Source organism: Macrotis lagotis, chromosome X (genome assembly GCF_037893015.1).
Source record: "Macrotis lagotis isolate mMagLag1 chromosome X, bilby.v1.9.chrom.fasta, whole genome shotgun sequence".
Taxonomy (NCBI): Eukaryota; Metazoa; Chordata; class Mammalia; order Peramelemorphia; family Peramelidae; genus Macrotis; species Macrotis lagotis.
In genome coordinates, this window is record NC_133666.1 from 455,414,938 (window position 1) to 455,432,467 (window position 17,530).

At 38.0% G+C, this 17,530-nt stretch overlaps 1 protein-coding gene across 4 annotated transcripts in view; it reads right to left on the reverse strand.

The window, feature by feature from the left end:
- GREB1L (GREB1 like retinoic acid receptor coactivator) overlaps positions 1–17,530 on the reverse strand; it is a 269,600-nt gene that overhangs the window by 5,295 nt on the left and 246,775 nt on the right. For all 4 annotated transcript variants that reach the window (XM_074200527.1, XM_074200530.1, XM_074200531.1 and 1 more), the window contains 8 exons: positions 17,045–17,184; positions 12,859–13,020; positions 12,366–12,570; positions 9,688–9,853; positions 6,708–6,935; positions 6,058–6,199; positions 3,545–3,745; positions 1,807–1,945 (listed from right to left, as the gene is read on the reverse strand). In XM_074200527.1, coding sequence (XP_074056628.1) covers positions 1,807–1,945; positions 3,545–3,745; positions 6,058–6,199; positions 6,708–6,935; positions 9,688–9,853; positions 12,366–12,570; positions 12,859–13,020; positions 17,045–17,184 — 1,383 coding nt within the window. The remainder of the gene's footprint in view (positions 1–1,806; positions 1,946–3,544; positions 3,746–6,057; positions 6,200–6,707; positions 6,936–9,687; positions 9,854–12,365; positions 12,571–12,858; positions 13,021–17,044; positions 17,185–17,530) is intronic.

Below are 17,530 nucleotides of genomic sequence, written 5' to 3' on the forward strand. Positions count from 1 at the left end.
TTCTTTAGATCCAACACTGAAACAATACGAAATCTATTAAAGTGTACTTGAATTGCTCTCATTTTTTTCATGACTTCATCAAGTGCTTTGTTAAAATCTAGGTAAACATCTACACTATTGAGCCTGTTATTCTAAATAACTTCACCAAAAGTTAGTATGACACAAACTGTTCTTGACAAAGCCATGTTATTTCTCTATTATTATGCTTTCCTTTTCTAAATGTTCACTGACAATCCCTTTAATAATAATTCTAGAAACAAAGTCAAACTTAGTGGCTTACCATTTGCTGACTCCATTCCCTTTTGGGAATTTCCTTTTGGGAAATTGGGACATTTGTCCTTGTCCAAACTTGTAGTACCTCTCTTAATTCCCCATAATCTTTCAAGGTTCAGTGATAATGGTTCTTCAGTCACACCTGCCACTTCTTTTAGTGCCCTCAGATGTGGTTCATCTGGGCCAAGTCACTAGAACTCATTAAGAGTTACTAAATGCTCTCTTATTTATCATGTTGCTATTTTGGTTGTCATCTCATTACTCATTTTTAATATCTCTTTAATTCTAAAAACAGTTTTTCTTTGCAGAGAAAAAAAGAATACAAAAAATTTTAGCCTCTCTTCTGTCATCCATCATTATAATTCTAGACTATTTAAGTGGCTTCCTTTTTCTTCTTTGATCTTTCTCTTTTCCCCACTATCACCATACCTCACCTCATCAGTCTAAGCTCATTTTGGTCCTATTTACCCCCAGCATTTCTCTTAGAGGATCATGTGATACTTGGTAGTTCTCCATCACTTGGCTATTACTTTAAAACAGGGCTCATTGAAGGTTTTTGAGTGGAGAGTAATGATCATAGCTACGTTTTAGATCAGTCAGAGAGTGGTGGACTAGGATGGATTGGAAATTAGATCAGTTAGGTTATTTCAGTAGCAAAAGTTAGGTAGGGACAATAGAGTGTAGAGTAAATTACATAATCTTTTGTGAAACTTCTCCAGTGCAATAATATAACATTTCTATTTACATCCTGGGCAGCTAGGATAAAATGCAGTGGATAGAGTGCTGGGCCTGGTATTGGAAAGCCCTGAGTTCAAATCCGGCCTCAGATACTTTCTAGCTGTATAAACCTAGGCACGTCATTTTACCCTGTTTGCCTCAGTTTCCTTATCTGTAAAATAAAGCTGCAGAAGGAAATGATAAGCCACCCAAGTATCTTTGCCAAGAAACCCCACAGGGGAGGGTCAAGGAGAGTCGTTCATCACTAAAGTGACTGGAACAACAATTTACATTCTGGGTTTGGACAAAATGTTACTGGCCAAGATCACTATTTCTTTTTTGCAAGGCAATGGGGCTAAGTGGCTTGCCCAAGGCCACACAGCTAGGTAATTCTCAAGTGTCTGAGGCTGGATTTGAACTCAGGTCCTCCTGACTACAGGGCCACTGAGCCACCTAGCTGTCCCAAGATCACTATTTCTTATAAGGAATCCCTCTACTTAAGCAGAAATACAGTGTAATGGAAAGAGTGCTGAACTTCATGTCAGAACAGACTTGGATTTCAGTCCTGCCTCTCGTGTAGTTATCTGGCCATGGATAAGTTGGTACCATCTCTGAGCGATAGTTTCCTCATCTATATAATGGGGGCAATGCCACATAGAACCTAATTCATAGAGTTGATGTGAGGCTCTGTTGAGATAAAGTATGTTAAACAATTTGGAAACTAAAGAAGGGATGAGTCTTTTGAATTGGTCTTTGTGGGGAAAGAGAGAGAAGTTAAGGGAGGAGATCACTGACAGAGTACTAAAGGGGACCTACCTTTGAGGAACTTAAATTTCTTAAGAAGGTCAGCACCTACGAAAGAGTCACAGAGGTACAGAAGGAGTCCGCTGAAAAATACCCCTTCACAGTTGACATTGATGGAGTGTGGTCTGGAGCTCACATAGCATATGGCCACCTGAAACATCCAATGGAAAGAGGAATATTTCATTTTCAAAAAACAGCTGATAAATGTGTGTATATGTATATATGTATGTATGTATATTCATGCCATAAGGCAGTACTTCCCACTCTAAATTTCTAGGGTAGAGAAGATCAGATTGGTTCTTCTCAAAGATTTGAAAAGAGGAATCCATGGGGAAACAAGACATGTTCAGCTCTGTGTAATCTTAGTATGGTTTTAGGCTATGAAGGTTTAAATAGATTAAAACTACACTAAGTCTTTTGGGACACTTTGGATATTCAGTGTGAGGACAGAGGATGTGGGAGGGAATAAAATCTAAATCACAGGAAACAAAAGGTTAAAACAGCATTTTCCTTCCTCTTCCCTCCTCCTAAAAAGGACAGTTTCTGAGAAATTGTAAAATGAAATGCCCTGTTATTATCTGAAGTTATCACATCAACTTTAAATATTAATTTGAATAAAGTAAGGATGCTTCATATGGGCAGAAAGAAATGTGAACTAAAATGTTATGACTGCTCTGCTCCCATGAGAATGGCACATCAAACTCCTATAAACTCTAAAAAGGATTTCAAAGAAGAAGACGAGTTACAGGAAGGGTGAACTCCGCAGAAGCACTGGAGGTGGTGAGGTGCAGGGGAGGGCTCCTGCTGGAGGCTTCCCCAGGTTGCAGGTGGGTAGTTTGCTTCTCTCTAATATGTTATTTATCTTTCCAACTACATGCAGTGGTAGTTTTCAACCATCATTTTTTTTTGCTACGTTTTTGAGTTTTACTTTTTTTTTCCCTTCCTTTTCCCTACCCCCAACAGAAAGCAAACTAATAGAGGCTATACATGTATAATCATGCTAAACATAGATCCACATTAATCATGTTGTGAAAGAAGAATCAAATTGAAAAAATGCTTTTCTCTAGCAGCTATGAATTAAATACTTAATGAACTGAAATCCAGAGCCCAGGGCTCTTGACTTGGCCCTGCTACCAATTAGTTTTAAAAAAGTGTTAAGTCTGGCTAAATTCTCTAACCTTTCTGGCTTTATGTTTTCAACCATGTCTATAAGATGAAGGGTCTGGATCAAACATTCTCTTAGCTTCCATCCAGCTCTAGCAATCTATGATTCACCATCATAATGTGAATTGTTCCCAAGTCTCAACACTACCAAATACATCAAAGCTGGATGAGAAAGCCATAGGGAAATGTCCACAAAGGACTCAGTCACCTCTTTAATATTGTAAGGGATAATAGACCAAGCAAAGTCTGAAGGTCCCCCCCACCCCAGAAAGCCCAAGAGAGACAGGAGAGTGGGACACAGGAAGAGAGAAAGTAGAAAGAAATCTAAATAGGGAGAAAAGCAGAAACAAAGGAAAAGGAAGTAGTGGGTTAATGCCATAATAATAGTTTTAAGTGTGTCTTGGTAGCTTTCTAGAACCCAGGGAAGTAGACATCCTAGAGAATTCTTAATCTGGATGGCCACTTTATTCCAGAGTATTGGGAAGAGTATTTTGCTACTTCGTAGACATGAGGAAGGAAAGAAGGAAGGCAGACAGGCAGGCAAGCAGGAAGGAAGGAAGGAAGGAAAAGAGGAATGTTTTCTTACCTCTGGTCCAATGTTCAGGTAGCAATCGATGGCCAAGATGGGGCTCTTGTAATTATGGATGGCTTTTGGAAAGAGTTTGAATGTGGCATGTTGAAGGAACTTCTCAAGGAGAAACTGGGCTGGAGCTGCTAGGAGAGTGTGTTCACTGTCTGGAGCGCAGACGTACTGAAGAGGCAAGATGGGTGCTATGCTTTCAGATAGCTGTAATCAGATGCAACAGGAATATTTAAAAGACATTGGATATCCCTTCAGTGAGATGATGGAAAAGCACTTCTCTTGTGACCGCCTGCCCCCAAACAAACTGTAGCATAGTCTTGTTGTCCAGGGAAAATCTGTGCTCTTGGATTTAAATCCAAGTGGGCTGAGGAATGAGGGGAGAAAGGTGAAGACAATGCAGTGCTCTTGAAACTTAACTACAAAAGGACATCAAACCACAATGTCTGCTAACAGTCTTAAGTAGAGATCAAGTAGAGATGGAAGAGTGCCTTTCTACCATGTCTGTTCATGTCTGATCCCACCGCAGCAATGCTAACAAAGACTCAGTGATAAAGTACTATAATGTTTACAAACTATCCCTCTTATGATAGCACCGTAAGATAGCGAGTACAAATATTATTGTCCCCATTTTATAGGTGAGACAGTTAAGGCTCAGAGAGGTAACTTTTCCATAATATCAGAAGTATGATAGCAAGACTCGATCCCAGATCTTGGGATTTGAAGAGATCTTTTCATATCCCAAACTGCCTTGTATCTCAATTGTGGCCCATGGAACACATTTTCAAACCATGAGACAGATACAACCAAACTTCAGGACAGTAGAATCCTAAAAGCCTCGGAGCTGAAAGGTCCTCAGATGATATTTAGTCTTGCCTGTGTTTGAGAAGGAATTTCTTGCGTTGCATCTCCAACAAATGGCCATCCAGCCTCAACTTAGATCTCCAAAGAAGGGGTATTCACCACCTTCTGATTCATGAGCAGCTCTTTTTTCCTTATATTTCCTTATATTAATTCTGAATTTACAACTTCCAGTTGTGAAGCAAGAACTTTCTAGTTCTTGCTTCTGAGGCCACTCAAAACAAATCTAATCCTTCTTCCACATACTTAAAGACAACCATCTTTTTCTCCTAAGTCAATGTGCACATAAGTAGGCATCTGATAAACTGATTGATTGACCAACAAACACTTCATCTATATAGCTGATAAAAATGTTGAACAGAAGTGGGGAAAGGACAGAGAATACTAGCTACTCATTCCACTAAAGCAGGAATGGGGAACATTAGGCTCAAGAAATCATTTGGTCTGGCTCTGCCATGCCAGACAGGATTTGAAATTCAATTGATCTAGGAGATTTTTAAGAGTGAATTAAATGTTTTTTTAAGTTGATAGTTTTGTATGGTCCATAAATGATGTTATGAATATACAAATGGCTCTTGACAGGAAAAAAAGGTTCCCTAACCCTGTATTAAGTAGTTATTGATGAATTAATTACCACATTGCAGCTCAAATCTGTTCTGAAACCACCTAACATAATCTGATCCTTCACCACATCTCTTCATCTTGTCCATCATATTATCATGAGACACTGCCAAGGACATTGCTGAAATTCAGACCGCCATGTCTATAGAATTCTCTTAATTTATCAGGGTCATCTCTTGGTCAAAAGGACATGATTGAAATTAGTCTGACATATTTCTGTTTCATAGTGGTCATAATTTTCCATTTTAAGTGTTCACAAATCACTCCTTTAATAATTTAATAATTCATTTTGCCACAAATCAAGCAATTGACTTTTTTTTTTTTGCTTTTTGAAAACTGGGACATTTGTCAATTCCCCATCGTGTGGTGTCTCTTCCTCCCATTCTCTATGACTTTTTTTAAAGATCACCAATAATGGTCCCTCAGTCACATCCCCATGGTCCTTCAATATCTAAGGATATAGTGCATAAAGACCGAGGGATTTAAGATTACTGAAGGCAAAAAGGTGCAGATCATCTACTCCTTTACTTTTGTTTTCAATTACTTAAACCATTTTTGTTCTACACCTTGCTTTTTTTTTAAGACTATTCTCCTTTTTTGGTAAAGAACACAGGAAAAAAATGGTAGGTGAATATTCCTGCCTTTCCTCTCCTTCATGTCATATCATATTTCTATCCGGGAAGGACAGGAATATAACCCCAAATTTAAATATTCCTCCAGAGTTAGTCAAGCCTCATCATAGCAGTTTTCTGAAGCTCAAGGGACTTGGACTAGGAAATGAGAAGAAAGAAGTGTCAGAAGGAAGGCCCTGGCCACAGCAAATATTTTGTATCCCAGTAAAATCTGCCACTGACTGATAGTATTCTGTGTCCTGGAACTGGAAATACCTTCCAATGACTTCTTCATAATAGTAATAAGATTTTCCCTCTTATTGTTTCTCTTATTAGAAAACAGAACCATTTAATATAAAAACATCTTAAAGGGAAACTGTTGCCTTTACTCCCAAGAATTCTTTTCTCCAAACCTGAAAAACTTACACTGATTTTTGGTTTGACGTTAAAATCCTTTTGTCCTCCAACCTGGATATGTTTTTTCATGAGACTGAAGTTGTTAAATCGGCAGATAAGCAGGCCACTGCTGTTGGTTCTTAAGTTAAAGTCAACATCTTCACAGAAGTACCTAAAAGTTAATTATAACAATACAGATCTGGACTTCATTGCCTTATTCTGCCTCCATAACCTCATGCAAGATTATTACAAAAAGAGAAAAGGACAAAAAAGTATTAGAGGTTGGTCTAGATTAAAAATCTTTGTATAAGTTCTTCTATTTCCCCTGTACAGGGAGAGAGGAAGGGATGGAGAGGAGGATGAGAAAGAAGAGAAGAGAGGGAGGACGGGAGACAGGGGGAGAGAAGAGACAGAGAGAGAGAGAAAGAGGAGGTGGGGAGAGAGAGAGAGAGAGAGAGAGAGAGAGAGAGAGAGAGAGAGAGAGAGAGAGAGAGAGAGAGAGAGAGAGTTTACATTAAACACACTTCTTTGCGTATCACTGTTACTAAAACAACCTTGTTTAGAGAGGTATCATTCAGTCAACAGTGTAGACAAGTTTAAACCATGCCTTTTATCTGTGACATACTTACAGGCTAACAAGTCAACAATACAATGATATCACAGACCCAGGTGCTCCTTACCTGTTGAGATCATATTGCACATTCTGCGTCAAGTCTATGTTGAGGAGTATCAAGTCATGTACATGGCACCGAGAGAAGGGAGACTTGAGGCTTTTAGAACTTAGCTTGCTGTTCCACTTTTGAATTCCCAGGATGGCATAATGCACAATCTTTGGGGTGGCTTCAATATGCTGCAGGACACTCTTTAAGGATACGTTCTTACTGGTAATTCCTGAATCAATGGACTGGCTATTAGATTTAAAAGGAGGCAAGTGTGAGAAGCAGCCCACAAGATCATCCAAGAACAATAAAATAAAAAGTTTCCAAAAGCATATACTACCCAACACCGTAAACCAGTTTTCTTCCCCCAAACATTACTTGAGGTGAAACAAACATACCAGGAAACTGTTATTTACACAGCAAAAACATAAAAGGAAACACAGTCAAATTTCAAAGTAGAATGCTCTCCTAGTTGCCTTTAAAACTCAGCTCCAGTACAACCTTCTGTCTGTATGTATGTATGTATGTATGTAGCCTTCTGCAGCCTCTCCCCTTCCCTCTCTCCCCAAACTTACATCACCTTGTATTTAGCCTGTAGATACTTATACTCTCTTAATGGAAGCCCAGAAGGAAAAAGGCTGTACACACAAGGAAGAAGGGCTGGCCTCCAAGTTCGGAAGAGCTGGGTTCAATAACGGCTGTGGGACCCTACCCTTCATATGACTGTTCTGAGTAACTCTCTGGAACTTCAGTGCAGAAGAGCGGTGAATATGGTAGTTTCCTTACCCTTTCTTTACCCACGAAGACACAGGCCCATTCCCTAGCCCTCTCCTTTCTCTTTCTTCCTAATTTTCTTTTTTTCCCTTTCTTTCTATGCATGTATTCATTTTGTGTGTGTGTGTGTCTGGCTGGTTGTTGTCCTTTGCTCTTGAAGAAGACCAAAATGACATCACTGCATATAAGTGTATTAAGTGTGTCTGGCTGTGGCTGATCAGACCAGTAAGAGCTTGAAAGGTTCTACCTGAACTTGGGCACATATATACATATACATACATATATGTGTGTGTGTGTGTGTGTGTATGTGTATGAATACTTATATAATGTATATTTTTATCTCTTCCCTTGTTGGACCATAAATTTCACTTCTTTATATCTCTCAGGTTTACCACAGTGCCTAGTACATAGTAATCAATCAACCAATAATATTAAGAGCCTCCTTTGTGGCATGAGAGTAATCGATCAATCAATACTCAATAAACATTTAATATACACCAGCACTATGCTAAGCATTGGGAGGGGTGGTATTAAAAAAAGAGGCAAAAGGCAGCACCTTCCTACAAGGAGCTTAGAAGAATTTAATAAATTCTTAATGGTTGTTAAAATCATTTTTTCCAGAGGCCTAGGACTGTAACAGGTCTGATTTGAGTTGCACCGAGTGAACCTACTGGAAGGAAGGAAGGAAGGAAGAGGCAGGGAAAGGCTACCAGAAAGCAGAGAACATTCAGGGACAGCCCTTTGGAGAAATGGCAAGAAGTGCTAACGATAGGCACCCTTCCCCCAATATCCTAATTTAAGATCTAGCTGGAGATGATAACTTGCAGCTTACAGATGAAAAAGGTAAAAAAAAAAGGAAGGGAAGAAAGAGAAAAGGAACACATTTATCCCTTCAGAGGAGCAGGGCAATGGGAAAACAACTTCCTCATCTGTAAAATGGAAGAGTTGAACCACATACAGCAAGGATTCTTAATCTTTTTTTCTCTCATGGCTTCCTGCTTTTGCATGTTGAAATATATGAACTGACCCTTTCTCAGAATAAAGTTTTTTTAAATGTATAAAATAATATACATAGTTACAAAGAAAACCAATTTTATTAAAATAAAATTGTTAAAATATTTCAAAACCCCAAATTCACTGAAGCTGGATTGAGTCTCACCAGATAAGCACAAAGGTTCCTTTGAATTTTATGACTACAGCAAAGTACCACCCAAGTAAAAGTGGAGGATGGGGAAGATAACTGATTAAATACATCGCCCCTGCCCTGCTCATCTGAGGACGCAATTATAATAATCTTGACTTTGAATTTATGGAAGTTGTGAAGAGCAGATAAAGACCCTCAAGATTTTTTTTCCTGTTCTCTTTTCCTTTATGTTCCAGAAATAGCTAGATGGATCAATTAGCCTCAATGAGTAGCCTACTCTTGGCAATATGGCACAGCACCCCCCCCCCAAAAAAAGTCTTTGGTGCAGTTTTAAGCTTTAATAGCTGATTTGTATTGAATTTTTGTAAACTCACTCCATATATACTCATGTATATGTTTTGGGACCCCAGTCCCAAAACACATTCGTATGGGCTCGTATTCTTAATGGTGAAGAAAAAGGCCCTGGCCTAAATGAGTGATACATGGGAGCTAAGGTGAGGTGAGAGCTCTAGTTCTCAGTCAGACTCTCCAAGTGAGTCTTCTTTAAACCCAGCTTTGGGAGAGAAGATGGAAGAGACGAACCCCACTTCAGGTTGGAAAGAAGGTCAGGAAGGAAAAGACTCTGGGAAGACATGAGATGAATGTGTAGTCCCCATCACGGCTCTATTCCCAGTTTGCTCCACTAGAGATTCTGGAGAATTTTCTTCTTGGGAAAAATTAAGGATACTCTCTTGGTTGAGCTGAGTTCCCAAAGGCAAAATTCCTTCATTCTGTATTGTTGTGAATATATTCTTCTATGTATATGTCTCTGATTTCTATTTTGTTATAATTTGAATAAATGCTACATGTGTTTATTAGGAAATTGGTATTAAGTTGGGATGAGGATTACATATGATCTTCTCTCCCTTAGAATGTAAGCTTCTCCCTCGAGAGATTTCATTCTCTGTATCTCTAGGGATTATTTCATTCTTTGTATGTCTAGTTCTAACTCACAGTCCAGTGCCTCTTATACAGCAGAAGTTTAATAAATACTTGCTTTTCCTGTCTCAACTATAATCACCATGCCCTTGACTAATACTGTACCTGGACTGTTCCTGAGCGTTGTGAATGTTCCACAAGACGCAGGAGTCATCCATGACCACTATGAAAGGCCAGACACATTGGCGTTTGACTCCCAGTTCCTCCAGGCGGTTTCTCTCTAGTTCAAGGTTGTGGTAGGAGAGCTCTTTAATGAGGAACCTTGCAGCACCTGAAAAGCAACACAAATACTGTTGCATAAAGCTATTCTGACCTGGAATCCCCTCCACAGGATAAAAATCCTCAAGCCCCAAACCTAGCCCACAGATGTTGATTTGGAAACAATCAGGAGTCAAGTGAGGCCTTTGGGGACTTCACATCCTGAGTAGAAGGCTATTTTCACATGCCAACAGCTCAAAACAAAGCTTTCAATAATCCCAGGAGCAACTCCAAGTGTTGACAAGATGACTGGATTCAATGTTTTGATTAATATTTCCCTAGTTTAGGTTTCATTCACTCATGCATTCATTTATCAAAAACTGTTAAGCATCTACAATGTCCAACAAGATTTAAGAAAACAGGATTTTCTCTGAAAAAGGTCCTGGGCACTGGAACCCTGGCAATATTTTTTTTTTCTTTAGGTTTTTGCAAGGTAAATGGGGTTAAGTGGATTGCCCAAAGCCACACAGCTAGGTAGTTATTAAGTGTCTGAGATCGGATTTGAACTCAGGTACTCCTGACTCCAGGGCTGGAGACGCCCCTAACCCTGGCAATGTTAAGAGAGACTTGGGTTCAAATACCACTTCACTAGCTGTGTGACCATAATCAAGTCACTTAGTCTCTTGAGATCTAGTTTCCTTATTTGTAAAATGAGAAGTAATAATGCCTATATAAAAGTACCTAATTTAATGAGTTATTAGGAGGATTAAAAGAGATAATGAATATACTTTATTAAAACCTATAGTGCCATATAATTACCAGCTATTTTATTAGTATTCTTCTAGAGAACTCTGTTTATATCAAAGATCAGAAGTCAAGTTCACCCTTCTAAGAGGGCCTCCCCAGACTGTATTTTGTATTTCTTTTAACCTTGGAAGTTTTCAGGTTTATCCTTTTTTTACTATTATTTACCTAACTGGATGCAGCATATACTCTTTCATCTTCACCTTGTGAGGTAAAAGATATGGCCTTGAACATGGCTAGAAGGGGCCACCTTGCCTTCCCCACTCATTTTCAGAGAGAAGGGAGAATGCATAAGAAATAAATAAAAGGGGAAATGAGTCAAGAAGAGGAAGGAATCAAGAAGAAAATAATTTGAAGAGGGCAAGGAAACTTCAGCCTTTTATGATAAAACCCATCACAAAATGAATATATCACAGTCACCAAAGGAATTAAGATTAGTGTGTTCTTCAAACAAAAATAGTAGAAAGACTAGAATTTAAAAAAAAGAGTGGGATGTAAAATTTGCTATTTCTTTCAAGCTGAAGGAGAGTGAAACTTTTTTCCCTATTAAAAGCTACTGACAAAAATTCAATGCAAGTAAAAAGTAATTTAATTTTGTTAATTTTCTAACAAGCTAATTATTTTTGAGAAAAATGCAAAAAGATTCAAGTCACAAAATTTAGAATCAAGAACAGAGAATATAAAATACTCCAAAAGATAGATACTTAATCTTTGACTTAGGAAAAAGGAGAAAGAAAAAGAGAAGGGCAAAAAAAGATTAGACAGAGGAGAGAGGAAAAAATGATTATCAGAGCAAAGAAAGCAATAGAGAAAAATACAGAGATGGTTAGAGCTCTGCTCCTGAAATATTACTTCACATAAATTGTTGGCTGTAATATATTCATTTGGGCAAAGACTGAGTGAATTACCTCTGTCATCATCTCCCCTTGAAAGGTCATTCTGCTCATTCTCCACTATTAAGTCAGCTTAGCTTTAAACTCAGGAAAGTTTCATTCTGAACTGGAGAGCCATGGCAGATGTGGTTGGAGGTCTGTAAACAACCCCACTATTCCCTCAATAACTGCATCTCCTAAACTGTCTTGAGTGGGAATTTAGTCCCATGCTCCTAATTCATTTGGGGAGAGTGCTGAAGATTGTTCCAAACATCTTTAGTAGTCAATCAAACATATTATTAGTACCAGTAATATTCATTCTGAAGTTGGTCCTGAGAACTGGCTCTGCCTCTCGGGAGTCTATAAAATTATAAATGATGTAGGCAGGATTAGACCTCCTGGAGCCTCTTTAGACAGGAATGGGATCAGTGGAAGCTTCCCAGCTTAAAATTGTACTCTCAGAGCCTAAAATGGTGTGAGAATGATTCTTGGAATATGGGAGGAAAGGGTCCTTTATTTGTTAAACTATTCTACTTTGGAATTATTCCATGATACTTCCTGAGTATATAAGGGAATATCCTAAAATACTTTTTCAGGCTTGTTTTTGTACATACAGTGATGACTTTTTTTTCTCAGAGACCGGTCCTTGGAACTAAAAACATTTTAAAGGAATGTGATGCTAAATAGCAAGGGTGAGGGGAAAAGCTAAACTAAAGAAATGCCTCCATTTTCTACTACTGATAAGCCAACTCCAAAGATATGACAAAAGAACAGTCAACCTTTTTTTCTGGAGGAACCCAGTTCTTCTTAATCCTAAATAACTCTTGGTCTTGGGTTTTAAGCCATGAGAATTAAACAAAAGGAGTTGGATTTCTCACTTAGAGTTGCATAAGATGTGTAACTGCTTACCAACACCAGCATTATTGAATGTGCCAGGAAGCACCAGCATGATGTGGTTGGGCCAGTATTTTCGATATAGTGGCATCTCATACTCTTTGACCACTAGGAGATGAAGATGGCTAATGCCTTCCATTGCATGGTAAAGGTTTAGCAGGCCTTGTTCGTGTCGTCCACTGGAAGGAGTGAAAATTGGGCTCTTGACCACATTCAAATTCTGGCGAAAGAAAAAACATTAGGCTTAAGCAGAGATTTTTATTTTTATTTTTTCCAGTTACATGCAAAGATAGTTTTCATCCTCCATCCTTTTACAAGATTGGAATTCCACATTTTTTTACCCCCGTCCCCCACTTTTCTTCCCCATTCCCCATGGCAGAGAGCAATCTGACATAGGTTGCGCATGTGGAACTGTGTTTAGCATCTTTCCATATTAGTTGTGCTTTAAGCAGTTCTAGAGGCCTACCCCTACCTGCACTATCTGTGGCTGGACACGGTGCTCACCCACCTTGTCAGACACCAGAGGCAGCCGCATACTCTCCAAGTGTTTGCCTTGCTTGCTGAAGACAAAATGGTTTTCTTTGGACTTGGGGATGATGAAGTGGAGCTGAACCTCTTCCCCCAACATGGAGGAAGAGAATGTGAACGCGTGAAGGGTGGATTCGGACATCTGCATCGGCAAGGTAAAGGGGAGAGGAGTATAAACATGATTTTCAGAAAGATTGCTCACTTCTCACTTTAATTTCTAATAAAGTAACAGGATTGGGACCAATGACAACTAAAGAAGAATTTGAAATCCTCCAATGCCTGTGTCTATACAGGAAAAAAACCTTAATGGACAAGCATTTCCTTTTTTGGGAGCTGCTGTTAATTTCTGATGCATCTTCTCCACAGTATTAACAGAACAGCTGCTATTTAATTTGAATTTTGAATATATTTTCTTTGAATTGTAATTACTTTCATGTGAAATGCAAAATCAAAATATGGAATATCTTATTCTTTTCTAAAAAGTCAACAAGCTATAGGGAGAAAAATGGTCATAAGATTAGAGTTGGAGGGGGTCATTTAGTCTAACCCCCCTACATGAAAGCTGAAGGAAATGAAATACAGAGAGATTAGTGCTTGCTCAGTGTAACAGAAGTAGTGACTGTTGGCATTTAAACTGGGGCTTTTGATTCTTTTCCCACCAGACAATGCTGCCCGATGAGGCAGATGGGTGGTGAAGTGGATAGAGCTCTGGGTCTGGAGTTAGCAAGACCTGAGTTAAAATCCAGCCTCAGATACTTATTAACTTTATGATGTTGGGAAAGTCACTTCACCCTGTTTGCCTCAGTTTCCTTATTTGTAAAATGACCTGGAGAAGGAAATGGCAAACCACTCCTGTATCTTTGCCAAGAAAATACCAAATGATGACACACAAAGAGTTGGACCTGACTGAACAACAAAAAGTTGTAGATTCAGTTGGGGAGACATGATACAACCCAAGACAAATAAAAGTCTAATAAACTTTTTTTTAGGTTTTTTTTTTTTTGCAAGGCAAATGGGGTTAAGTGGCTTGCCCAAGGCCACACAGCTAGGTAATTATTAAGTGTCTGGGACTGGATTTGAACTCAGGTACTCCTGACTCCAGGGCCAGTGCTTTATCCACTACACCACCTAGCCGCCCCAAAAGTCTAATAAACTTATTTTTAGTCTAATAAACTTTTAAAAATTTTATAGAGAAAGGTATATTCCATGTTCTTTCAGTGACTGTAACTGATAGCTTCACATACCTTACAAAAACTTAATGAAGCTGCTAAGACTTGATCACAGAAGGTAGTAAGGCTTATTTATTTAGGAATAATTATAATCTTTATAAAGAAAAGAATCACAAGTGCAATTACCTAAATACTATGTGTGTGTGTGTGTGTGTGTGTGTGTGATAATTGAACTATTACTCATATCACACAGAAAACATCAATATTTTAAACGTTTTTTTCTTTTAAAAGCATATTTTCAGTAAATAGATATTTTGTGTTCAGGCCAAGTCTTTTAGCCCCATTAGAGGACTTGGATTCAGTGAGGGGTGGATTTGAATAACAGTCTGAATGAATACTTATTAGCCTTCTGACCCTGGGCAAGTCACTTAACTGCCTCAATTTCCTCATCTGTAAAATGGGATAATATAGTTGTTATGAGAATTAAGTAACATATATGAAGCCTTTTTTTTCAAATTTTATTTTTTAATGTATTTAAAAATTTTAAACTTAACAAAATAAGAAAAAAATTATGCACAACAAAACATCAGAGAGTTTTCATAATAGAAAACAATAAATTTCCATTTCAAGGAAGTCCATAGGGGTATCTAGGTCAAGAAGTGGATAGAGCACTGGATAGAGTTGATTGAATCAAGAGGATCAAGTTCAGATTCAACCTTAGACACTTGATAATTACTATGTGTGACCTTGGGCAAATAACTCAACCCCACTGCCTTGCAAAAAAAAAAAATAATTAAAAAAACCCATAAAATAAATTCTAGTCATTGTGTTCAAAACTGTCCACCTATTCTTTGCTTCCTTATAGGTGTTCTTCTATTATCTGCTATGCATGGCTTATTTTTTCCCCTCCTCCCACCAGGAAGACTACAATTAAGTATAGATATACATATTATATACATACAAATACACACATATATATGTATAACATACTCACATATACATCTATACTATAAATATATATATATATATAAATCCATACCCACATACATAAATATTGATCTATCTACAACTATAATATTCATAGATATCTATGTATTTGATTTATGTTTTATCTCTCATTTTTATAACATTTCCCTCCTCACTCCTCTTTACTTCTTCTCCCTTCTTTGCCTTTCTATTCCTTAACCTATTGCCCTTCTGACCCCTCCTTTATAAAGTCTGCTATATCGACTTCCCATTGAGCTACATACCCTTCTACATACTCTCATCCTATTCCCTTACCCTCTACCTCAGTACTCTCCTTATCCCCTCTTCTTATTTCCTTCTGAATTTAAGGCTTTTTTATACATATATACATGTATAAACACATAAGTGCACACATACATATGTATGTATTGTTTCCTTTTCAACCCATTCCCGAAGCAAGTAGGCTTTTCAGAACGACCAGCTCTCCTTCCCCATCTAATTCCTACACATCAATTCTTTCTCACATACTTCATTAAGAATCCCATCCTACTCAGATCTATCCCAATCTTTCCTTCCAACTGCCCAGTTATTACTAATAACAATCTTGGATATATGGTTCATATATTCACATACAGAGAGTAAACAATTTGTCCTTGTTGAGTCCCTTGTAAGTACCTAATACTTCTCTTGGTTCTTGTATGTCAAATTTTCAAATTTTTTGCAACAAAATTCTGAAAGTCTAGCAATTCATTGAATGTTCATTTTATTTCATTCAGGATTATGCTTAACTTTTCTGGGTTATAAATACCTTTCTATAGCTTAAAGTGATATACATATACACAAACGTATACATGCCAGTTATTATTATTATTACTGACAAGTAAAACTAAATAAAGACCATATCAATGCATTTATAGTTTTATTATCAACAGATTTATAGTTTTAGTTAAAACTGAGTGGAGGACTCTGGGGAAACAATGGTCAATGTGAACCAGGGTATCTACCTTCTGCTTATTTTTTTCTTGGGGTGATGTATCTAGCCTTCATAAGATAAAGGTCTTCAAGGGAGAAAAGGTATTATGACCCATTAACAGGAAATTAATTTTTGCCCAGGTATAGTGAGGAGAAAAATACTTTACTAATTCCACCAAGTTGTGGGCAGCTTCCCATGCCTTCTTCACCTTTGCTGCTCAAATATACCAGAAGAAGGTGGTAATAATGGTAATGATGAGAGGTGAGCTCATGAGTCCCTGTCTATTCCATTCCTTCATCAACTGCATTCCATGTTGGGTGAGACCATTGCTAATTCAGGACAACTCAGAAACCAAATAGGAAATATAGCTCAAAGTCCATGGCATTATTTTTATCAATGAAGGATAATTTAAAAAAATACAACATTCCTATTTACCTATACTTCCACAAAGCAAATATTTAAGGATAGTCTTTCTAATCTATGTGTGAATTTTTTTTTAGATTTTATATATATATATATATGTATGTATATATATATATATACATATATATATATATATATATATATATATATATATATATATATATATATATATATATATTGCAAGGCAATGGGGTTAAGTGGCTTGCCCAAGGCCACATGGCTAGGCAATTATTAAGTGTCTGAGACCGGATTTGAACTCAGGTACTCCTGACTCCAGGGTCAGTGCTCTATCCACTGCGCCACCTAGCCACCCGTAGTCTTTCTAATCTAAAACCAAGATATGTCACACATAAAGTTCTTTTGGAACTTCTAGATACAAACTCAGGATAATACTCCCTTCCCCTCTCTGCCCTGAATAAAGGAAAAAACCCAATTCAACTAAAACCAAACTTTTTCAGATTGTTACAACACACATTTTGATCACCAGGCAATAGATCTTTTACATTATTAGGTTTAAGACTACAGAGAGTATGCTGAGGAAACCCTGTACAAAGTAAACAAGAATACATTTTCTACCCCTTGAATCTTCAATTTACATCCTACCTGATATCTCTCCAGATCTAAGTGAGTCTCACCTGGGACGCAGGGTTGATGTCCATGTACTGGTGGCACTGTTCGCAGTGATGGAAAGTGTTATAAGCAGCATATTTGGTCAGCATCATGGAGACAGTTTCTCGTTTCCTAGACTCCTCAAATTTAGCTTCCTTTTTTGCTTCTGTGCAAAAAGAATTCACCCACAAGGTCTGAACACACATTAGAAGAACCCATTTTTAGGTCCTAACTGGGTGAGGCAGAAGGGGTTCTTTCTCACAATTAGGGGTTGGAGCCATAGTTTTGAAAATCACAACTTGTGATTTGTGTGTGAGAGAAAAGAGATAAAGAGGGAGGGAAGGAAGGAAGGAGAGAGAAAAATAATCTAATAAAGGGACACACACACACACACACAGACACACACACAGACACACACACACACACACACACACACACACACACACACACCTCCTTTGGCTGCTCTTAGGGAGCAGTCTGTTCCGGGAGACGAACTCCCCAGACTTTCTGGA